This window comes from Nothobranchius furzeri, chromosome 4 (assembly GCF_043380555.1).
Source record: "Nothobranchius furzeri strain GRZ-AD chromosome 4, NfurGRZ-RIMD1, whole genome shotgun sequence".
Taxonomy (NCBI): domain Eukaryota; kingdom Metazoa; phylum Chordata; class Actinopteri; order Cyprinodontiformes; family Nothobranchiidae; genus Nothobranchius; species Nothobranchius furzeri.
In genome coordinates this window covers 54,480,915-54,504,981 of record NC_091744.1, presented here as the reverse complement: position 1 = coordinate 54,504,981, position 24,067 = coordinate 54,480,915, and the positions used below count along the sequence as shown (strand labels likewise).

General features: G+C 42.3%; 1 protein-coding gene across 1 annotated transcript in view; it reads left to right on the top strand.

Moving 5' to 3' along the window:
- Window positions 1–23,853, top strand: part of pik3c2a (phosphatidylinositol-4-phosphate 3-kinase, catalytic subunit type 2 alpha) — a 101,142-nt gene extending 77,289 nt beyond the window's left edge. The window contains exons 12-33 of the mRNA XM_015963847.3: window positions 516–638; window positions 725–892; window positions 1,107–1,221; window positions 2,378–2,520; window positions 3,403–3,594; window positions 5,321–5,414; window positions 5,498–5,592; window positions 5,847–6,027; window positions 6,108–6,212; window positions 6,824–6,916; window positions 7,275–7,404; window positions 7,517–7,653; window positions 10,156–10,325; window positions 13,808–13,964; window positions 16,824–16,933; window positions 17,254–17,461; window positions 17,547–17,671; window positions 17,844–17,961; window positions 19,161–19,242; window positions 22,861–22,964; window positions 23,050–23,175; window positions 23,266–23,853. Coding sequence (XP_015819333.1) covers window positions 516–638; window positions 725–892; window positions 1,107–1,221; window positions 2,378–2,520; window positions 3,403–3,594; window positions 5,321–5,414; window positions 5,498–5,592; window positions 5,847–6,027; window positions 6,108–6,212; window positions 6,824–6,916; window positions 7,275–7,404; window positions 7,517–7,653; window positions 10,156–10,325; window positions 13,808–13,964; window positions 16,824–16,933; window positions 17,254–17,461; window positions 17,547–17,671; window positions 17,844–17,961; window positions 19,161–19,242; window positions 22,861–22,964; window positions 23,050–23,175; window positions 23,266–23,448 — 2,959 coding nt within the window. The 3' untranslated portion in view covers window positions 23,449–23,853. The remainder of the gene's footprint in view (window positions 1–515; window positions 639–724; window positions 893–1,106; window positions 1,222–2,377; window positions 2,521–3,402; window positions 3,595–5,320; window positions 5,415–5,497; window positions 5,593–5,846; window positions 6,028–6,107; window positions 6,213–6,823; window positions 6,917–7,274; window positions 7,405–7,516; window positions 7,654–10,155; window positions 10,326–13,807; window positions 13,965–16,823; window positions 16,934–17,253; window positions 17,462–17,546; window positions 17,672–17,843; window positions 17,962–19,160; window positions 19,243–22,860; window positions 22,965–23,049; window positions 23,176–23,265) is intronic.
- Window positions 23,854–24,067: the final 214 nt, after the last annotated feature.

The window sequence follows — 24,067 nt, the reverse complement described above, 5'->3', positions numbered from 1 at the left end:
ACAGCTCCACCTCATTCACAAGCTTCCGCTTTTCCCCCACCAGTGACATGACATTCCTTGTCCCAAATCCCATAAGTAGTTTCTAGGGATCAGACCACCCAATCCACAATGCATCGGACCCTTCTAGTCTCTACTGCAAGTGGTGTGTCCGTAGATGAACAAGCGGAAAGCTTTGGAGCAACCAGTCACTCCACCCCCTTGCCAAACAATGGCATTTCAGAATAGCTCAGCATGCTCGGAACCACCAAATCAGTTACTGAAAAATTGGGTGATAATATCAATCCATGCTGTTGTAAAAGGCTGCCCAACCAGACCAACCCCATTCACCTTACGCTAAGTAGTGGCATTGGAAAAGGGGCATTAGTTTGCCTGTACATTAGTAACTGTAATAGCTGCAAACATCAGTACCCATAGAAAAAAAAAATCTTAATGTTTGAATTAGATTAGCCTTCCATTGTTACTTTTGATGGCATGCTTGTAGATGATCAACCATCAATGTAAATGTGTCATTTCAGTTTTGAGAAGTACTTCCTGATGTGTTCGCTCACCCACAATGGGAAGAACCTTTTTAAGCCGGTTCATTCTAAGAGAGTGGGCACGTACAAAAGCTTCTTCTACCACATCAAATGGGATGAGCTGTAAGTACTGTTGTTTACCTTCTGTTTGAAAAATGCCTGTTTCCATCATCCTTCCAAGCTGCTCACACTACCCTTCTTTCTCCAAGGATTATTTTCCCCATGGCGGTTGCTGTGCTTCCACTAGAGTCCATACTCAGCTTGACCCTGTTTGGAGTTCTGAACCAGAATGCCAGCAGCTCACCTGATTCCAACAAACAGAGGAAAGCTCCAGAGCTTCTGGGCAAAGTCTCCATGCCTCTCTTTGACTTCAGAAGGTGAGGAGACTGAATCTGTTTAACAAGACACTTGGTTATTTTGCTCATTTTAAACAGTCTAAACATATATTAGAGTAATTTATTTCATTTCCTTTTCTTGAGTTAAAAACATTCATACTCTTCAACCTTCAAATGCTCCTTGGAACAATATTAACAAACTCATTTAAAGAATAGATTTCTTTCTCTGTTGTTAACTGCTGTCTGTGTTTGACAGAGTACTTGCGGGAGGCTCCAGGTTGTTATGTTTGTGGACGTCTCCACAGGGAGCTGCTGCTGCCGGTCCTGCAAGCAACCGCAAGAGGGGATCCACAGAAAGAATCATACTACAGGTTAGTGAAATGATGTTTGTTGTTAGTGTTTGTCCGAAGCTCCACCGTTGTATCTGAGTAATAGTACCCAGTGTAACATAATAGTAATGGAGTGACTGTCGGATTTCTTTTTCCCACCTTTGTAAGGTTGCCATAATAATAAACATCCTGGCCAGGAGTGATGCTGAAAAACGAGTTTGTGCATGTGTTACTTCAAGATTTGATTACTGTTCATTCTTCACCATCAGAAAGTCCACAAAATGTAATTAAAGGTCTTCTGTCTGACCCACTAAACACATCACCTGCTATGAACGTTTTGCCTTCTTTAACATCGAAAGTTCTCCTTCTCCAATTCATCTGATTTTTGGTGGATCTGGTCTGTCTTCTCAAACCCTCGGTGGGTCGTGACAGATGGCTGCTCACACTGAGCCAAGTTCTGCTGGAGGGTTCTTCCTGTTAACGGGAAGCTTTCCTCTCCACTGTCGCTACATGCTTGCTGAGTATGGGGGATTGCTGTAATCTGCTGGGTTTCTTTTGAAAACGTTTAACTAACTGGATTAATGAATGCAGTGTTTAGTAGGTTCAGTTGGAATGTTTGCTTTGTAAAGTTCCTTGTGATGACTTGTGTTGGTGCCATATAAATAAACAGAATTGAGATGAACAGATTATGACACTGTAGCGACCCCTGAAGGGAAAATCTGAAAGATAAAGAACAAGAGGAAATGTGGTATTTTAAAACATTACCAAGATCAAATCCCTGCAATTTAGTAAGAAGCAGGAGAGCTGGAACACTCAAATCAGTATAAATATTTTAACGGTGCAAAAAACAAAAACTTAACGTTTCAACACCTTATGTGCCTTCACCAGAGTTTGAAACTCTGAAGACACATGAGGTGTTGAAACGTTAATATTTATACTTGGTTTAGTGTCCCAGCTCTCCTGCTTCTTATTCTGAATGTCCTCCAGCTGTAGAGCACCAACCTGAGTGGATGACGCACAGGGAGTTTAATCTGCCCTGCTTTTTAGTATTTGTTCAAAAAGCCAAATGCTAGGGCTTCCCACGCTGGTAAATTCATGTGTTCACACTAAAGCTGAGATTTTACCCTAATGATATAGAAAATCTAAGAGCTGTTGAAGAAGAAATCATTGCTAACATTTTTGTATTTGTTACCGGCAGGTGGACTTCCCAGAATCAGCAGTGGATGTTTTATACGTTGGACCCAAAGAGAAGCCCAATCCTGAGCCCCACACACTGGAGGAACTGGATCCAGACCTCAAACGGAAGCTGGAGAAAATCTGCAGCCGAGCCTCCAACTTTGGGTAGAAAAAAAATATTTCTTCTGTGAAAAGGTGATCTAGATACAGAAAACCCCATCTCAGCAAATCAGTTCACCGCTCTCCTCTGTTGTTTTCATCACACCAGCTGTAAAACATTTAGTTTGCTGGACGAACTTCAGATGAAATCGTGTGATGAGTTTTTAAACAGATGTGCTGCTAGTGCACACAAAAGAGATTAGAAGCAAGCACTGGATTTTATAATTTTCTATATTTAAAATGTCTGTGAGGGTCAAGAATAAAAAAAATTATGTTAGATTAATTTGTGTGCAACGTAACGGCTTTGCTGACTAAGTTTACCTGCAGACCACTTCTTAACTGACACATCTCCCTCAGACCACCTTAAATCCACAGGACTTATCGGTATTAGAAAGAGGTTTTAACTGATTCCTCTGACTTTTCCACTGCTTCCTATAAAATGTGTGTTGTCTGTTTTCACCCAGCTGCTTCAGGCCCTGCTAAACACATTTTAATGCTTGCTGCCATCCAAATCTCCTCTCCTCACTGCCAGTATCACTGTGACTTAGCTGGCACCGTAGCACAGAGGCCTTTCTCACTGCCTGTGACTATCCTTCTGTGGTAACATGACTTGTAGAGCCACATTTTCCTGATGCTTCTGTAAACGCTTGAAGGAACATTTCAGACACTTCAAAGTGTGTTTCTGTTTAACAGTTATTAATATTTATTATATCATCCGTTGTAGATGGATTTCTGAACAGCCTCAGTTTGGAAGAGATTGTTTATTTATAACTTTTACACAGAAACACATTTCAGAGGAAATGAAAAGTCATTTTGAAGCAGAAATGTCGATCATGCTGGTGGTCAGAATCTGTTCTTTTTATAGTAAAGTTCGTTCTCGGTCTCCAGATTGAAGCGGTCTGATCACCAACTCCTATGGGACCATCGGCTCCACTGTCGGAGGGACCACCCCAGCAGCCTCCCCAAAGTGTTAGCCAGCGCCCCCAGCTGGGACTGGGCCAGCATGGCTCACATCCACTCCTTGCTGCACCACTGGCCCGCCCTGCCCCTAGTCACTGCACTGGAGCTGCTTGACTCAAAGTATGCTCTGTTCTCGGTACTCACACGTAACAGATACAGTGGGGCAAAAAAGTATTTAGTCAGCCACCGATTGTGCAAGTTCTCCCACTTAAAATGATGACAGAGGTCAGTAATTTACATCATAGGTACACGTCAACTGTGAGAGACAGAATGTGAAATAAAAACCATGAATTCACATGGCAGGATTTTTAAAGAATTTATTTGTAAATCAGGGTGGAAAATAAGTATTTGGTCACTTCAAACAAGGAAAATCTCTGGCTCTCACAGACCTGTAACGTCTTCTTTAAGAAGCTTTTCTGTCCTCCACTCGTTACCTGTATTAATGGGACCTGTTTGAGCACATTATCTGTATAAAAGACACCTGTCCACAGCCTCAAACAGTCAGACTCCAAACTCCACTATGGCCAAGACCAAAGAGCTTTTGAAGGACACCAGGAAAATAATTGTAGACCTGCACCAGACTGGGAAGAGTGAATCTACAGTAGGCAAGCAGCTTGGTGTGGAAAAAATCAACTGTGGGAGCTATTATCAGAAAATGGAAGACATACAAGACCACTGATAATCTCCCTCGATCTGGGGCTCCACGCAAGATCTCATCCCGTGGGGTCAAAATGATCATGAGAACGGTGAGCAAGAATCCCAGAACCACACGGGGGGACCTGGTGAATGACCTGCAGAGAGCTGGGACCACAGTAACAAAGGTCACCATCAGTAACACACTACAACGGCAGGGAATCAAATCCTGCAGTGCCAGACGTGTTCCGCTGCTGAAGCCAGTGCATGTCCAGGCCCGTCTGAAGTTTGCCAGAGAGCACATGGATGATACAGCAGAGGATTGGGAGAATGTCATGTGGTCAGATGAAACCAAAGTAGAACTTTTTGGTATAAACTCAACTTGTCGTGTTTGGAGGAAGAAGAATACTGAGTTGCATCCCAAGAACACCATACCTACTGTGAAGCATGGGGGTGGGAACATCATGCTTTGGGGCTGTTTTTCTGCTAAGGGGACATGACAACTGATCCGTGTTAAGGACAGAATGAATGGGGCCATGTATCATGAGATTCTGAGCCAAAACTTCCTTCCATCAGTGAGAGCTTTGAAGATGAAACGTGGCTGGGTCTTCCAACACGACAATGATCCCAAACACACCACCCGGGCAACAAAGAAGTGGCTCCGTAAGAAGCATTTGAAAGTCCTGGAGTGGCCTAGCCAGTCTCCAGACCTCAACCCCATAGAAAATCTGTGGAGGGAGTTGAAAGTCCGTGTTGCTCGGCGACAGCCCCAAAACATCACTGCTCTCGAGAAGATCTGCATGGAGGAATGGCCCAAAATACCAGCTACTGTGTGTGCAAGCCTGGTAAAGACCTATAGTAATCGTTTGACCTCTGTTATTGCCAACAAAGGTTACGTTGCAAAGTATTGAGTTGAATTTTTGTTATTGACCAAATACTTATTTTCCACCCTGATTTACAAATAAATTCTTTAAAAACCCTGCTATGTGAATTCATGGATTTTTTTTTTCACATTCTGTCTCTCACAGTTGAAGTGAACCTATGATGAAAATTACTGACCTGTGTCATCATTTTAAGTGGGAGAACTTGCACAATCGGTGGCTGACTAAATACTTTTTTGCCCCACTATACGTGTGATAAATATATAAATCTCAGAATGTGCGGAGGGGTTCTGGTTCTGGAAACTTGACTTTGATTAATTGCGATCATATAGGTTTGCAGATACTGAAGTGAGAAGTGTGGCAGTAAGCTGGATTGAGGAAAGCAGTGATGATGAGCTGGCTGACTACCTTCCTCAGCTCGTACAGGTATACACGCTTTAAAGAAACTTCTCCTTTTTATTCACAAGTTCTACAATTATAGTTAAAAATGCTTCTCTCGGCTCTTTCAGGCAATAAAGTTTGAGTGTCACCTAAAGAATGCTCTGGTCATGTTCCTGTTATCCAGAGCACAAGGCAACATCATCATAGCCCACCACCTGTACTGGTCAGTCTGCAGCAGAACTGAAATAACACAAACCTAACATATGCATACATACAACACACACAGCATCTCAAACTGCAATAAAAACCAGAGAATAAAAATGTGTTGAAAGGAGATTAAAAGCCCCCAGAGTCTGATGTGCAGTAGCAGCTCCATCACATCTAAATTTACAAGCTTCTGAAACGATTTATTCATCAGACAAGTAAACAGGCGGTGCATTTATTTCTTAATGTGAGTTTGGTGTGATGTCTCCTCAGGCTGCTGAAGGATGCCATGCAGGACCCTGCCTGGTGGTGGCGCTATGAGCAGGTTATGGGTTCCCTGCTGTGTCTGTGTGGAAGTAAACTGAGGGCCGAACTGGAGAAACAGACTAACCTGGTCACTTTGCTGGGAATTGTGGCTGAGAGGGTCCGGCAGGCTGGGGGGTCCACACGGCAGGTAGTTCACTAGCTAAATATACGTGATTTTTAAAGTGTGTGCTGGATTTACGTTTATGTTGTATGTTTGTGTCTGTTTAGGTCGCCCTCCAGGAGGGACTTGAGAATGTTCAGAACTTATTCCAGAGAAACCGCTGCAGACTTCCTCTCAGTCCCAGTCTGGTGGCTAAAGAGCTGAACATGAAGGTGGATCTGGAATCACAAATGAACCAAACATAATGCTCTGGAAACAGAAGGAGAGAAACTTGATGATTTTGTTGGAAATTTTTGAGATAAAAGTTTCTCTGCTTGGCTCTAATGGAACTGTGGGTGTTTAAAATCATTAAATAGACCCAAAATATTGTGGGGGGGTGGGTTGGGGGGGGGGGGGGTGTTAATCATCAATCATCTTTTATGGATCAGCAGCTTGTAGGCAGTAAACATCTAGTTTAAGTAAATATAGACCTCTTATGCGTTTCTTGTAAGGCTCAGGTCAATCAAATGTTGCCTGAGTTCAGTTTTGATACTTCAGTGTAAAAGCATCAAGCATCTGGTCCAGCACAACTTCATGTTTAAAAGGAAGTAATAACCCAACAGCTTCAGGTGTGTGAGTTAAAGTCCAGTTTGCACCGATTTGGTTTGTTACAAGTCGCTGCTGCCTGGTTGAATGAGAATCCGTCCCAGCATTCTGGATTTTATCTCTTAGGAAAAAACGAAGATAAGCAAGTCTGTTCTTGAATTTGTTGGAAAACAGAAGCAGAAGTGTTCCTGAAAGGTGCTCTGACTGATTAAATAATAATTCTTGTGTTTGCATGAAGGCCTGTTCCTTCTTCAGCTCCAACGCAGTTCCCCTAAAGCTGGCCTTGGTTAATGCCGACCCTCTGGGAGAGGAGATCAACGTCATGTTTAAGGTAATGAGTACGTTTACACTCAGAGAACAGAACAAGGTTCAAAATAATTCACTCATAAGAGGTTCTAGGGAGCTGGTTCTACTATATACACCACAATCATTATTCACTAGTTTAGGCCAGGGAGTCCTCAAGTACATCCAGGCTTGTTGCAACAAGCTGCGTTTCCATTTCTTCTCATCAGCACACTGCGCCCTCTGGTGGCCAAATTGAGGGCCACTGTGTTACTCCTGTCGATCTCAATGTGTGTGTGTGTGTGTGTGTGTGTGTGTGTGTGTGTGTGTGTGTGTGTGTGTGTGTGTGTGTGTGTGTGTGTGTGTGTGTGTGTGTGTGTGTGTGTGTGTGTGTGTGTGTGTGTCAGGTGGGAGAAGACCTGAGGCAGGACATGCTGGCTCTGCAGATGATTCGCATTATGGACCGTATCTGGTTGCAGGAGGGGCTGGATCTCCGCATGGTACACTTTAAATGTGTCTCCACTGGCAAGGACAGAGGTAACTGAGCAAAAGTTCTACTCTGCTTAGTTAAGCATTCATTTAGCTCTACCACAGAGAGCTTCATTCATAGGTGAGTTTTTATGTTGATTCAAGCTCTCATATTGTGCAGGTATGGTGGAGCTGGTGCCGTTCTCTGACACCCTCAGAAAGATTCAGGTAGAATATGGAGTCACCGGATCTTTCAAGGATAAGCCTCTGGCAGAATGGCTTCGCAAATACAATCCTGCTGAGGATGAATATGAGAAGGTACTCTCTGAACAGCGTTTAGTTACGTAGATTAACTTTAAACTGGGATGTCCCGATCACATGATCGGAAATCGGCCCCGATCACGTGGTTTCAGACTGATCGGGACTCGGGTTTACTTCCAGATCCGGGCTCGGATACTGGGTTCAAATTACAGGAGAGGAACTTGGTTCTCCTTAAAGGTTGTCAGGCTCCCCTGATGCCCTTAACTTACACACCCAGAAGGAGCACAAAAGAGATCCAGTTTCTACCTTTATTATATTATTTATATGAACTCAGAGTAGCGGGGATTCGTTTGAGCAGAGCGGCAGGCAGACCGCTGATTATTCACGAACTCCAGCTGCGTTGTGCACACGGCCACAGTAACATTTCCTAAGTTTCCAAGTGGCGTCACCAAAAAATATGTAATTAACACACAGTCGTTCGTGTCTGTTCATTTTCTCTCTGGTAAGTTCTGTCTGTATTTGAGCATGACGTCTGGTCGCGCTCGCGCTGCAACGCCCGTCACTGGCGCAGCCGGGCAGCGCGGCACACACTCCGCTTTTTTTGCGGTCAATAGATCAATTTGATCTGCTAGTTAAAAAGTTACTTGTGAGGTGAAAAAGAAGGAAGCAGGCAGGAGTTTTTCTGGAGGACTGGGAGATGCAGGAAGAGCAGAGACAGACAGGACAGGAAGGCAGGAAAATAAAAACCAAGAAAACAAAACAAAGTTCTTAAAAAATAAAATGTAGATAGATTGATCCCATTACACGTTTGTACCTGTATGAAGCAATAAGTTATCAGCATGTAGTTTTTATATAGTTGATACAATTCAGATCATCTTCAAAACCAGTGTTGCCAACTTCCCCTGATAGAAAGTAGCTGAAGTTGACCCAGAAACTCACCCAGATGTCGCCAGATGATGTCAAATGCTAATTTGCATATTCATGATGTCATCACGCCAGATTGGCTTTCATTTTCCCCATAGCTTCTAAAATATATATATATATATATATATATATATATATATATATATATGTATGTATGTATGTATGTATGTACTGAAGATTTTAAAAACATGATGGTCTTTTTAGAACTAAAAGGGAGGAAAATAAAAAAACTATTTTATGTGTTAATGTTATTGATTAGTATGATTAAAATGGCCCAAATTGCTTTGTTATTTAAAATTAATTCCAAAAGTATCAATAAAGGGACATTAAGACAGATATGGTGTGGTGATCCAAACAGTTCTGTTGTAGGATATAACTCAGACCTGCTCTCCTCATTCTCACAGACATTTTCCTAAAAAGCTGGTTTTTTACACTTCAAAGTTTCTCAGCTGCTCTGTTGTGTATTCTCTCCATCGTGGTAATAACGGCGCACCGAGCAAAGGGGAGCAGGTGTCTCATAGTGTAACCATCCCTGTGTCACTGAAGGAAATTCAGATGAGCCACAGAGCTGCGTGTGTAAACGGGACGGTAGTTGAAACTCCCGTTGACTTTATTTGCCAAATGTAGGAAAAACCAAAGTGTCTGACGGCTGCAGAACCAGAGGTGGCAGGTTGACGCCCGCACCGTCTCTAGTAGAAGCGTGAGCCTGCAGCAGCAGCAGACGTACGTCGGCGGTCTCCAGCTCTGCAGTTGTACCTTTGTCTTCGCCCAGCCGAAAACGGTTTATGATTGGTCAGTCCTCGTGCACGTGCAGATTATCGTCCTCTTTCCTTACTCCCGGAAGAACGGTTCAGAGTGGAAATGGTTTCTTTGTTGCTAATCTGTAGGGAATATCTACAAGAAAGTTCTACAGAAAGTAGCAACGGGTCCTGAGAAATGTCGCTAGGCACTTTTTGGAAAAAAAGTCGTTAGGAACGGTGACAAAGTTGCTGAGTTGGCAACACTGTTCAAAACTCCGTCCCATGCCCAGAGACGTATCTAAGCATTTTGGGGGCCAGGGCGAAATAGACCCCTGCCAGGTATTTTAAGTTGAAGTGCCATCTGTTTTTATATTAGACTTTTTATATTTGCAATAAAGTCCAAAAGTGAAGAATTTATGTTATTTATTACTTGATTGTTCAAGCTACCTCACAGAAGTGATTGTTGTTAAACATTAAAATAAAAAGGTAATTAAATAAAAAATAAGGAACATTCTGGAACTGTTTCTTCCTTTTCTTTTCTTTTTTTTTTTTGTCTTTTGTTTTTTATGTATCAAAAGTATTGTATCGGGACTCGGTATCGGCAGATTCTCAAAATCAAATGACTCGGACTCGAAGGCAACAAAAACCTGATCGGGACATCCCTAGTTTAAACCCACATCTGTTAAATATAATTGGTTGTATTGTGTGTATTATGTTCTCTGTGTGTATGCAGTGTTTCATAGATCAGAGAATTAATTAGTTAAAGATTCTATTCAAAGTTTTATAAATTAAACCTCTAACCCTAGCCCTTAAAAAGCTAAATTTAAGTAATTTGAGTGTTAGACCGCATTATGGTAAAACCTTGCTAACCTAAACGCTTCTCTTCCACCTTTAGGCATCAGAGAACTTCATTTACTCCTGCGCTGGCTGCTGCGTAGCGACCTACGTACTTGGTATCTGTGATCGCCACAATGACAACATCATGCTGCGCTCCACTGGCCACATGTTTCACATTGACTTTGGGAAGTTCCTGGGTCATGCTCAGATGTTTGGCAGCTTCAAAAGGTACAAATGTGGCCACATGTGGTCTCTTCAGATGATGTGTGCTTTGGTCTGAAGAATGGACCAGGCTGTCAACAACATTTGTTTATTTTTATTGCATCCTTATTAACAGAGAAGGTCAAACATCCTTCATGAGTATATTGCATCAGTAAATCAGAGCTTTACATGACCTGCCATCATGTTTTAAACTTGTAAAAACAATTAGAATTTCAGAATTTCTTTCTACAGGGAGTGCAGAATTATTAGGCAAGTTGTATTTTTGAGGAATCATTTTATTATTGAACAACAACCATGTTCTCAATGAACCCAAACAACTCATTAATATCAAAGCTGAATGTTTTTGAAAGTAGTTTTTAGTTTGTTTGTAGTTTTAGCTATTTTAGGGGGATATCTGTGTGTGCAGGTGACTATTACTGTGCATAATTATTAGGCAACTTAACAAAAAACAAATGTATACCCATTTCAATTATTTATTTTTACCAGTGAAACCAATATAACACCTCCACATTCACAAATATACATTTCTGACATTCAAAAACAATACAAAAACAAATCAGCGACCAATATAGCCACCTTTCTTTGCAAGGACACTCAAAAGCCTGCCATCCATGGATTCTGCCAGTGTTTTGATCTGTTCACCATCAACATTGCGTGCAGCAGCAACCACAGCCTCCCAGACACTGTTCAGAGAGGTGTACTGTTTTCCCTCTTTGTAAATCTCACATTTGATGATGGACCACAGGTTCTCAATGGGGTTCAGATCAGGTGAACAAGGAGGCCATGTCATTAGTTTTTCTTCTTTTATACCTTTCTTGCCAGCCACGCTGTGGAGTACTTGGACGCATGTGATGGAGCATTGTCCTGCATGAAAATCATGTTTTTCTTGAAGGATGCAGACTTCTTCCTGTACCACTGCTTGAAGAAGGTGTCTTCCGGAAACTGGCAGTAGGACTGGGAGTTGAGCTTGGCTCCATCCTCAACCCGAAAAGGCCCCACAAGCTCATCTTTGATGATACCAGCCCAAACCAGTACTCCACCTCCACCTTGCTGGCGTCTGAGTCGGACCGGAGCTCTCTGCCCTTTACCAATCCAGCCACAGGCCCATCCATCTGGCCCATCAAGACTCACTCTCATTTCATCAGTCCATAAAACCTTAGAAAAGTCAGTCTTGACATATTTCTTGGCCCAGTCTTGACGTTTCAGCTTGTGTGTCTTGTTCAGTGGTGGTCGTCTTTCAGCCTTTCTTACCTTGGCCATGTCTCTGAGTATTGCACACCTTGTGCTTTTGGGCACTCCAGTGATGTTGCAGCTCTGAAATATGGCCAAACTGGTGGCAAGTGGCATCTTGGCAGCTGCACGCTTGACTTTTCTCAGTTCATGGGCAGTTATTTTGCGCCTTGGTTTGTCCACACGCTTCTTGCGACCCTGTTGACTATTTTGAATGAAACGCTTGATTGTTCGATGATCACGCTTCAGAAGCTTTGCAATTTTAAGACTGCTGCATCCCTCTGCAAGATATCTCACTATTTTTGACCTTTCTGAGTCTGTCAAGTGCTTCTTTTGACCCATTTTGCCAAAGGAAAGGAAGTTGCCTAATAATTATGCATACCTGATATAGGGTGTTGATGTCATTAGACCACACCCCTTCTCATTACAGAGACGCACATCACCTAATATGTTTAATTGGTAGTAGGCTTTCGAGCCTATACAGCTTGGAGTAAGACAACATGCATGAAGAGGATGATGTGGACAAAATACTCATTTGCCTAATAATTCTGCACTCCCTGTAATGATCATAAACAAAATAAGAATCTGCACACGTCAATCTGCGATGTAGGAGTTTATTGGTCAAGCTTTCAGTCAGAGACCTTCATCAGGAATTGTGGAGGTTCACACCAAACAATCCTTAGTTAAACAGGTCATTTGATTGGACATCGGGTCATTACCTTAACCAGAAGTCATAACTTTCACAGGAAGTAGTTTTTTTTAAAGAAAACTTACTGGAAACAGCTTTTTATTTCAGATTTTTTTCTCTTCAAATCTGGACTGGCAAACTTTTAAGTAATGTCGTTGCCTACGTTGCATGAAAATTGAATATTAAATCCCTTTGTCCTTCAGACAGGGAATTTTTATGACAGTAGCACATATATAAATATGTATATATATATATATATATATATATATATATATATATATATGTATATATATGGATGGATGGATGGATGGATAGATGGATAGATGGATAGATGGATAGATGGATATAATCACAAACTATGTTTTTTGCATTCTGCTACGAGCTTAGAATAATCTAGAACAGGTTTCAAGACTTTATGTGTTGTAGTTTTTGAGCTAGAGCAGATTAAAAATGGTCAGAGTAGATAAAAATTGGGCCCTTTAGCCATTTCCCAAATCGGAAGCTAACTTTAGCCTCGTATGAAAACTAGTGATTGAAACCACTTACAAACTTCTGAAAATCTACGCTTTTTAATTAAAAAAGGGTATTAATAACGTTTCAGTCAAGTCAGTATTAGAAATCGTGGTCTTTATATCATATCTAAATTATATATGAAGTTAATATTACTTTAACTGTTTTAACAAACAGGGAGACCAGAAAAATCAAATAGCTAAGTTAAAGCTAAGCTACAATTGCTGATTGCTTTATTGATGTAACTTTTGTGTTAGCTTGTGAACTCCCTGCATTAGTTTTAAGACTGCGTGTTAATATTGATACAATTAGCTATGAAACACAGTGCCTTAAAAATAATTCTCTGGTAAAGCTTTAAATGCTATAGTGCCTACATTTAAGAACTAAGAACGGTTGCAACAATTAGTTAATTTCATCCTTACCTTTCCTCTTTGAAACCCGCCGAGTATGGTTGAAACAAAAGCAGCCGCCAAAAAAATGCCAATTTCCGGCCGAGGTCTTTCGCTCGTCGATTTTCCGGTAAAAGTAATGACACGCCATCTTGCTCTCGCTAGAAAGTTATTCCGGTGACATGCCAGCTGATGTCTGCAGCCAGGTCCTACTCCTCTCTACTGGACTCCAGTCACCTCTGAGCACACAAACCCTAAAGTGTTCAGGCTGCTCTTCTCCTTCATAGATGAAGGAGACACTTAAAAGGCATTCATTATAAGACTGATATAAGTAACCCAGAATGATTTCACAGACATCAAAAGTTCATTTGATGTAAACTTGATGATGGAGCTTACATGTAAATGCTATCTAATAATTTAGTGTTTCTTTATGTCACTTTCTGAATTTACAAGGATCCAGATCTCCTCTTTTGGGTCACTGAATTCAGGTGTAGGAGAAACTGCTGCAGGGTTAATGAATGTTCTCATGCATGGCCTGCTTCTTTACCACAACTCGAATCTTAGAGGTTTTCAAGGTTTTTAAACCCGTTAGCTGTCTGTAGACCTCCTGCAGCCATTTGTCTTGCCCGTCATATGAAGAACTTAAATCTTAATCCATTCTTTCCCACCAGAGACCGAGCTCCATTTGTTTTGACCTCTGACATGGCGTATGTCATCAACGGAGGCGAGCGTCCCACTAGTCGCTTCCAGCTGTTTGTAGACCTCTGCTGCCAGGCTTACAACCTCATCCGCAAGAACTCTGGGCTTTTCCTCAACTTGCTGTCTTTGGTGAGGGAGGACACGCACACACACACGCACACGCACGCACGATCCCACATACAAAGCAGTACGGTGCCGTTTGTCATAAAGGCTTAGGCGTTATTTTAGATTTTCTCACATGCTTTAGTTGAAGTTGTGGAAGTGGAGTTGTGGGGAGAGACCTTGTTCTTCATTTATTGCTGCCTAAGCTTTTCTGTTTTCTTTTGCACCTGCAGGAGTCAGAGTGACTAATGAGCGTCTGAGAAAAACCTTTTCTTTTATAACATAATAAATCTGTGCTTCATTGTAGGGGTGAGCAGTATAAACGGTATACGGTAGAAATGATATTAATTTGGCCATCGGTAGAGAGTTTGACTATATCGACCTATCGCAATAGTGCATGTTGACGTCATCATCAAGCGGTATCTGTTGAGGCTGAAAGCATGAAGCCTGTGGAGGAGGAGGTTCTCGTAAAGAAGACCGGTGCAACATCGGTCATTTGGACTTGGTTTGGCTGTAAGGAGTCAGATGTGGAGCAGAACAATATCAGGGTTTCCCTGAACGCTTTTGTAAGCCTGCCCACCCGCCAGGCTAAGTGTCATGCCCCGCCCCCCTCCTCGACCCTACCGTGTCCGCTGACTCGAACGGTGCAATGCAACTAGAGCCCTCCATCAGCTGATACTGGTGAGAAACAGCAGCGGAACGTGTGGAGGAGGAGCGCTGCGATCCAGGCCAGTTTTCTCTGGGTGGCAAGCCTAGCCAAGAAATACCTTTGTATTCCTGCCACGAGTGCCCCCTCAGAAAGAGCATTCAGCACCAGTGGCAACATAGTAACCATCGACATATAAATATTGGACAATGGGTTTCCATAGGCTCCAATAACACGTTTTTGAGGCCAAATGGGAGGTGGCCACCACCGCCATTTTGACCGTGTCACAGGTTCCGTCAAGCCCAGACAATTCCACAAAAGGGAAGAGAGGTGGAGCTGAGGGTGGGACTGTAAGGCTGGGATCAACTGACGACACCCGGTCGAACTAGCTACAAGCTAACCTGAAGCTAACCCAAAGCTAACGCGGAGGTGGGAGCTAAGCTAACGGAGGTAGCAACCTAGCTACAACCGGAGTTAACTGTGCACAACACCAGAGCTTCTGAGTCAGAGATACGCCGGGCTGACAGCTGGGTAAAACTGGGTGGAACACAGAGGTCTCCGAGAGCTCCACAAGCCGGCAACCGCACAGCAGACAAGCGCCGCTGTGATCTGAGATGCGCAGAGCTGCTGCTGGGGAGAACCGGGTGGAAAGGTTTCCATCCCAGAGCTCCATAAGTTGGCAACCCGCGCAGCAAACAGAAGCCGCGATCAGACAGAGATGCGCCGAGCTGCGGGGAGGGGAGAAACGGGTGGAAAACATCGGTCTCCCGAGAGCTCCACGAGCCGATAGTCGGAACCCAGCTCCACCAACATGTGATATTTCAACCCATTTTCTAAAGTGCAGCATTATGTTAAATGCACTGGGTTTTACCCTATTACATTTAAATTTCATGGTTAAACAGTACATGTTAAAATCTAAGCTCAGCTCGGCAGTGACCTAAATACATAAATATAATTTTACTTAACGAAAAAAATGAAGTGGAGACTCCTTGGACGCTCTATTAGTGCAATTAATACCACATCAAGTCATTTTGTCCAACAATTGCACAAATAATATCCAAAGAAGAATACACACGCACAGACTTAAAATTCCAGAACAGTTTCCAGGCCAGACCGAGGCTCAGGCTGAGGCCTTTCCACGGAGCTAGCTCTGTGGTCACGTGGGTCTGATGCTCATTAATTATACAGAATTTTAGGCTTTTAATACACTTAAACAGAAGAGTGAGAAAAAAATTCACCCCCCTCAGAGTTGTCATGAGTGTAAACTAGATCATTTAAACAAAACACATGTTTTGGTACCAGGCTGTAAACATGTTTATTTCTGCTGTGAAATTGGTATTTTTAACATGGGAGTCAATGAGGATTTGCTCGCTTCTGGTACCAGCCCCTAGTGGATGAGGGTGGAACTGCAATTTGTTTCATTTCCACATTTGCTTCAATTTTTCACCCGCATTGTGGGGGCTTGGTAGTAACATGTCCCAGATCTGCACTGAAGCCTGAGACTGAACAAACTGGTGTTCCTGGCAAGCAACCTCTGATGTGCAGGAAAGTTTAATCACTGCTGACAAGGAGCACAAACAGTGATGATTATTGTTCATATTTGCAATTGATATTGCAGGTTAGAAATTTGTTCTGTTGAGAGTTTGTAGTTCTAATATGTGCAGCTTTATTTTGTGCAATATAAATAAGTAATCAGGAAAGAAGGAAAAATGTTTTTTGTTTTACATTTTTTACTTTATTAGAAAAACTTGTGTTTTGCTAACTTTTACTTGTATTTTTATTTAAAATATCCAAAATTGTATTTTTTATTAAAGAATGGTGTGTTCCATTTTTGGGAAAACATTACTTGAAAAGCTTTTTGATTTTTGCACAATAAATATTCTTAAAATGGCATTTTATACTTTTTGAAGTGTGTTTATTCTGCTGCTGCAATGTACCTGGTATGTGAGTATGTTTAGAAACAGTCGTTTTTGACATATATCCAAAAGAAAGTCATATTTCGCAATATATACCGTTACCGCATATTTTTCAAATTATATCGCAATATAGATTTTAGGCCATATCGCCCACCCCTACTTCATTGCTGTCCTGGAAATGTCTGTTTATAGTTATTATTTTAGTGTAAATGAATTCTGGAAATAGTCACCTATTTTACTTCATTTATAAAGAAGCACATGTATTTGTTTTGTATATTGACATAAATATTGTATGCTTGTGTCTCTCTACGTGTGCACTCATAGATGACATCCTCAGGCCTGCCAGAGCTGACCGGCTCTCAGGATCTGAAGTATGTGTTTGATGCCCTTCAGCCCCACAACACAGATGCTGAAGCCACCATCTTCTTCACAAGGTGGCTGTTTTTGTTCTCTCAGCTTAAATGATTCACAGAAGTCTTCCTCTCTGCTTCTTTTCCTATAAAAGAAAGAGAAAACTTCTCGCTCTTTGTTCCCCAGAGTGTTTCCTAACCCAAATATTTCCTCCTGCATGCAGTTTTTATTTTGGGTCTCACATGCAACAAACCAAAACATCATCAGGGTTAACCGTTCCAGCAAAACCAGGCTGGATGCATACAACAGAAAATGTTGAAGTGAATCATGTTTTCAGCTGAGAACGTTTGGGTTTTAGTGATATCTCACGATTTTCCTCCATGTTTTCTCCGTTCTGCCACAGGCTGATTGAATCCAGTCTTGGAAGCATAGCCACCAAGTTTAACTTCTTCATCCACAACCTCGCTCAGCTCCGATTCTCTGGCCTTCCTACCAACGATGAGCCGATCCTGTCTTTCTCCCCAAAGACGTACACGATGAAGCAGGAGGGATGCATTGTCCATGCCTCCATCTTCTCCTTCCAGAAGAGATACAGTCCTGACAAGCACTATGTGAATCCCACAGCTGCCCTTGTATTTGTGTTTAGTGTTCCATCTCATATCAGGGTTGTGCTAAACTAAACTGTTCTCTGAGCAGACCTACGTGGTGAGGATCCTCAGGGACGGTCAGACTGAGCCTCAGTTTGTTTTTCGTACTTTTGACGAGTTTCAGGAGCTTCACAACAAACTGACCATCCTTTTTCCTCTTTGGAAGCTGCCATGGTAGGACATCACCTCCACCTGGTCTCAATGATTCTGATCTGGTTTTATCCTCCTGATAAAACCTGTTGTTTGGAGACCTTGTCCTACATTAACATGTCAGAAACATCCACGCACGTTTTGCTAATTCTTTGCAAAGAGTAATTCAAGTATTCTGACGTTCTTTAATTTCTAGTTTTCCTAATAAAATGGTTCTCGGCCGCACCCATATTAAAGAAGTGGCAGCCAAGAGGAAGTTGGAGCTCAGCAGCTATGTGCACAACTTGATGAAGTGCTCAACGGAGGTCACACAGGTAGACACACTCATTGCTGAAGATCTCATGTAATAGAGCTCCGGACGTCACGTGACTCAGAGAGTAGACGCCATGTTGGCAGGCAACAAATGTAAACAAAATGAACGGGATCGGCTTGGATTTTACTCTGTCGGAGTTTACTTCACACTTTAAAACCGAAGAAATCGTTTTATATAGTCAGAAATTAAATCGACTAAACATCTCCGACCCTTACCGTGCCCCTGGGATACTTTTTAAAAATGCCAGAAGCTGTCGGAGCGGACTTCTTACCGGACCTGGCCGGGGAATGCCTTGGGATTCCCCCGGAGGAGCTGGCCCAAGTGGCTGGGGAGAGGGAAGTCTGGGCCTCTCGACGCTACTGCCCCCGCAGCCCAACTCCGGATAAGCGGATGAAAATGGATGGATGGATAAATACATGTAAGAAGTTTAAATAGAGCGCTGTGCTGTTTGAATGTATAAACTGAACGCCAAGAGAAATCACTAGTCTGATTTTTTTCTGTGAATAAAATAAAAATGTCAGGCAGGAGCGTCTCAGGATCTGTCTGAGATCTGTCTCGGTGAGACAGATAATAGCAATCCAAAGTGCTTTTTATGTGTGATCTGATAATTGATCAACCATTGCTTAAAAATTAAATACAGCTTAGCCGGTTAATTGCTGTGATCATAAAACACGTAAACGGCAGCACGCAGAGCTCACGAGGCAACGTTTTACGTGATGTTTACTTGTTGCTATGAGTAATAAGACAGAAAAAGGCACGCCAAAATAAGTTTAGGAAGCCCACTAAGAATCGTAATAAAAGCATTTACAATAAATACCATATACAGTTGAGGAAACGCTGGTTTAAGTACCTGATATGAAGTGGTTGCTTTACTCTCGGGATCCCAGTTTCATTTTAGCCTGGAGACCAGTGCATTTTATTGCAATGGTCTGACGTTTGCGGCGTTCCGGAACTTGGGGAATCCTGTAGACGGCTCATCCCTTATGTCGTCCGCATCTGTTCTGCATCCTGGGGCACAACAGGAATCTACCATATTTCCCGTTTGAGTTTTCTGACAACAAATAGCCCAGCTGCGGGCTTCTGCCTGCCAAGATGGCGTTGTTTCGATTTGAACTGTTGCATGCTGGGAGTTGTGACGTCAACTCCCGGAGCTCTATTGACTGAGACTTGTTGATTAAGTTGCCTGATCTTTTGTTCCAGTGTGACCTGATCTACACATTCTTTCACCCGATTGCACGAGACGAGAAGACGGAAGGTTTAGAGGCCACACCCAGAGCACCTGGTAATTGTTTCACTTTCATGTTATTTATAAGTATTTGGTATTTCATAATGTTTTCGTTTCAGTTTCATCCTTAAACCGTTTTTAGTAACCAAAAGTCCAAAGAAAGAACTATTATTTGGTTTTGTTGTTAAAAATGTGACTAAATAAACAAAAAAAAAAAAAAACTGGAAAATATACATCTTATCCAATACCTTTCAAGCTTAAATTTCAAGTTAAAGTCATCTTATGTTGAGAAGGGATGAAATATACACTGGCTGGCCAAAAAAGGTCACCACCTAGGTTTAAGTATGATCTGGGGTTGCTGCAGTTGGTCAGGTCTAGGTTCAACAACAGGATGCGCTCCAAGAATGAGTTCAGCTGACGACCTGAATGTACCGAATGACCAGGTTATTCCATCTTCCCTGATAACACGGGCTTATTCCAAGATGACAATGCCAGGATTCATCAGGCTCAGATAGTGAAAGAGTGGTTCAGGGAGCATGAGGCATCATTTTAACACATGGATTGGCCACCACAGAGTCCAGACCTTAACCCCATTGAGAATCTTTGAGACGTGGTGGAGAAGGTTTTGTGCAGCGGTCAGACTCTACCATCATCAATGCAAGAATGTGGTGATAAATGAATGCAACACTGGATGGAAATAAATCTGGCGACGCTGCAGAAGCTTTAAACATCTTGTACGTTTATTCTGTGTTTCATCCAACTGCATTAGTTGGTTCTTTTTCTAACACAGCAAAAAGTAGTTTTTACCTTGTTTTTGATGACATTTCAACTAACACCGAAGTTTTCCTCAGAGCTTCACCGCTGTTGGTGGCGTCACTTCCTTCTCCGCTTACCAGCGGACAGCAGAGGACAATGTCGCCCTCTGCTGTCCGCGTTCTCCTCGCCGATGACACAGTCCCATGCGTTATGCAATATCTAGACCCCAATGTCTCTGTTCATGGTTATGTGTCCACGTTTCCTTACGTCTTGCCACCAACAGCGGCAAAGCTCTGAGAAAGACTACAGTGTTAGTTGAAACATCAGCAAAAACAAGGTAAAAACAACTCTTTTGCTTTAAACATCTTTTGTTCGTTCGTTCGGTTTGTTTCATCCAACTGCCTTACTTGGTTCTTTTTTAAACCAGCAAAAGAAACAATGCCACAGCGATTGTGTTCCATAATCAAACCAAATCGAGCTTTTTTTGGCCAGGCAGTGTTTAGTTTTCTACAAGATCTAACATGATCTGTTGGTGTGTTGTAAATGAATCTCTGCTACAACACCAAACAGGAGATGGGTCTCTGTAGAGTTGGTTAAAGTGACAGTGTGTATTTTTCCTGGCGATAGGGGGCAGTAGATACCAAAATTGTTACAAGCAAGCAGTATGTTTGTGTTGGAATAAGACCGTACCAACGGATGCCCATTAGGGTCAAAAAGCCCTGGGGAGTGCAACCTTTAATAAAATAACAAGCACATCAGACTCGCTTTCATCACTGGCAACAAGTGAAAAATAAAATTTATTAATAGAAATGATCACAACACTAAAATATTAGGTGAACAGAAATGACAAGTTACAGTGAAGCCACTTTCAGGCAACTGCATTGCTATCGGTTAACTTTTACCAATACCAATACGGCTCAACACCCTAACAATTGCCCCAGTGAAATAATGTATTACTTACCTATCTATTAACAGCACAGCTAGGTCAGAGTGCATAGTACATTCCGTTCTTTCAAGAAGAGCTCTCCATCGACGAAAAGCCGGCTCAATATTAACTCTGGCTATTGCTCTTGCTCTACCGCGTTCTCTTGTTCTTTTCATAGATTCCTCTGATAAGAGATTTCTAGCTTTCTTTGGTGGATCTGCCATTGCTCAAGTCCCTAAACTGCGGGTTTACATGATACTTCCTAAAAGCAACACAGGTTAAAGTCACCTTATGTTGAGAAGGGGACTGCAGGTCAAAAACTGTATAGTGCGGTAAACAGACGAGGGAACCCATAACACTATTACAGCTCAGAAAATGAACATAATAGATGAGTATGCCACCAAAACCTTGCTGGGTTCCTTATATAGGAAACATTTTTAATGATTGGCTTAATGAACCGACCTGTATTGGAATGTTTATTATGTGAAGTGCCTTGAGATGACTCATGTCATGATTTGGCGCAATATAAATAAAATTGAATTGAATTGACGCTAACTGCACAATCATCTAACCCTAGTTACTGTCAGAGCTAGCCTGAGCTACTAACATCCTTGTTGGACGAGAGGAAAACAAAGATGAATGTTGGAGCTGAACTCACGTTCCAGGATTTACTGGGAATATCCAGAGCATGAATGAATGCCAGATAAATCCACAGCTTACGGTCCTTATTCTGTTCCTCATTCATCTGAAAACACCAGCTCCATAACCAGCTGGACACTCCAAAGAGGTTTTAAATCTGGTAACGCTCGGCCCGGCCCGCATTGCATACATTGTTTTGATACCTGTGTGGCCAGGTACTTTTCCCTATCCTACCAGGTGGTTTTTCAGCCCTTATCCTCTGGCTGGTCCGGGCCAACATGCCCACTACGACTGATTGGCCGGCTCAAATACATGCCTACCGTTAGGGGAGCCTCCGATCGGCGGATAGAATCAACCAGCGGGGACTTCCCGCATGCGCGATTCATTATCATTCGGAATGCTGAGACGTAAACATCGTCTCTGACTGAAGCTGCAGCAGCTCGCTATCTCTTTCTCACTGCTGTGAGCACACACACACGCTCACAGCCGCCTTCGTTTAAGGGAGACACCGTGGACTTTTCCGCCCGTCTTTTGCCCCGCCCACTTGCTCGAAGATCTCTTTGTTCCTGAGAAGTGTGTGTGAACAAATCCTACTGGTGCGGGAGCCAGACCGACGCTACCCAGCTCGATCTGTGCTGGCCCAGATGGGAAACTTTGTTCTTTCTTTGTCCACACTCCTGTAACCCACCACCACCTCACAATGAGAACAAGTCTTAATGGCCTCTAAAAACTCCCTATCCAGATTCTACCATCGGTGTGATCTTCACACTTCACATTTATTGAGAAGCATTATGCATGAGTGCCACTGCCCTATTTAAATGTCTATTCAGCAGTCACACTGTCCTTCACTTTACCATGAGCTGTGCGTTATGGACATGCCATGGTGCTTGTCCGATAATTCTGTATAATGTGTAATGTAATTGCAATGTAATAGGACGTGCCTATGAATACTGTGAAAAGCAACTTATCATTCAGGTTCACATTTTTCTTCTCAATTCAGGAATGGGTGGGTGCTCACTGTTAGTTTTGTGTGTGTGGGGGGGTCTACAAGTCTAAAAATATTTAAAAAATTGCGCACATTTTCCTGTCACATTTCATTTTTTTCCATAAATCTAATTTTGCGTAGAGACTTGTGCAATTTTCAGATCCAGTTTTGTGCATATGCAAACATTATAAATGAGGTCCGTGATCATTTTGACCAATTGAATAAATCAGAGCAGATTTACCCTGATAAGTGAGAAACCCCTCCTGTTGCACAGTTAACTTAGACAATATGTTGCATGATAGACCACATACACTCCAGATTGGTGATAATTCATGATTGGGGTGGGATGTGTTTTCTTGGAATGTTGCAGAACCTCCACCGAGTCCAACTGGTCGGGTGGAAGGTGAAATGAAGCTCTCAATCTCGTACAGAAACAGCAACCTCTTTATCATGGTCATGCACATCAAAGAGCTGGTAAGCACACCTCCACAGATTCTGTTTTATCAGATAGATGCTGCTTCCATGTTACTAACCTGTGTTTCCTCTTTCCGCGCTTTAGGTTGCCGAAGATGGAACAGAACCAAACCCGTATGTAAAAACCTACCTGCTTCCAGATCCACACAAGACTTCCAAACGCAAGACGAAGATCACCAGGAAAACCAGAAATCCCACTTTTAATGAGATGGTTAGGAAACATTAAACACATTAATTCTTCACATACATTCTAATTGCAAAACTGTAAAGAAGTTACTTAGTTTTACGTCTGTCTCCTCAGCTGGTGTACAGCGGCTACAGCAAAGAAACACTGGGCCTGCGAGAACTCCAACTGAGCGTGCTCAGTGCTGAATCACTACGTGAGAATTACTTTCTGGGTGGAATCAGGCTCAGACTCAAAGACTTTGACCTCAACAAGGAGACGGTCAAGTGGTACAAACTGACAACCGTGCCCTACTTCTGACCCCTGACATTCCGGAGCCGATGCATTTAGATCATGTGGGAACCGCTGCAGGGGCGACCTTACTTGAAAATACTGGTCACCTCAGCTTTTACTTAAAAAACAGGCTTCTCCCAAACTTCTATGGGTTTGAATTGGTCTCATATTTTCATAGAGATGGTTAACAACATTATCACATTAGAAATGTAAGCAGAATGATTTTACCTTGTAACAACTGACCATTTGCTTCACATGACTGGTGTTGTTAGGGGCTGTGCTCATGGCTTGAAATCATGTGTTATACATTATCACACCCTCAGTGACCCGATTCTGTTGAACTTTATGAGATTTCTTATTCTTATGCCGCTCTACAGGTTATTCCCATATGACATGAATGTGTCTAGATAATGAACAAACCCTGAAAAAGAAGCCGCCTTTGTTTTCATTTTTCTCACTTTGACACTAAAACAATCTGGACTTGTTTTAAACAATCTCCTTCTTTTGTCCCTTTTCTTAAGTGTAATAGAGACTAATAATCTTTTGACACAACAGGACCAAAACAGATTACATTCAGAAGAGGATTTTAATAGACTGATGTTTTGTAAGAATAAAAACGGGGGAAGATTTGTACAAAACAACGTGT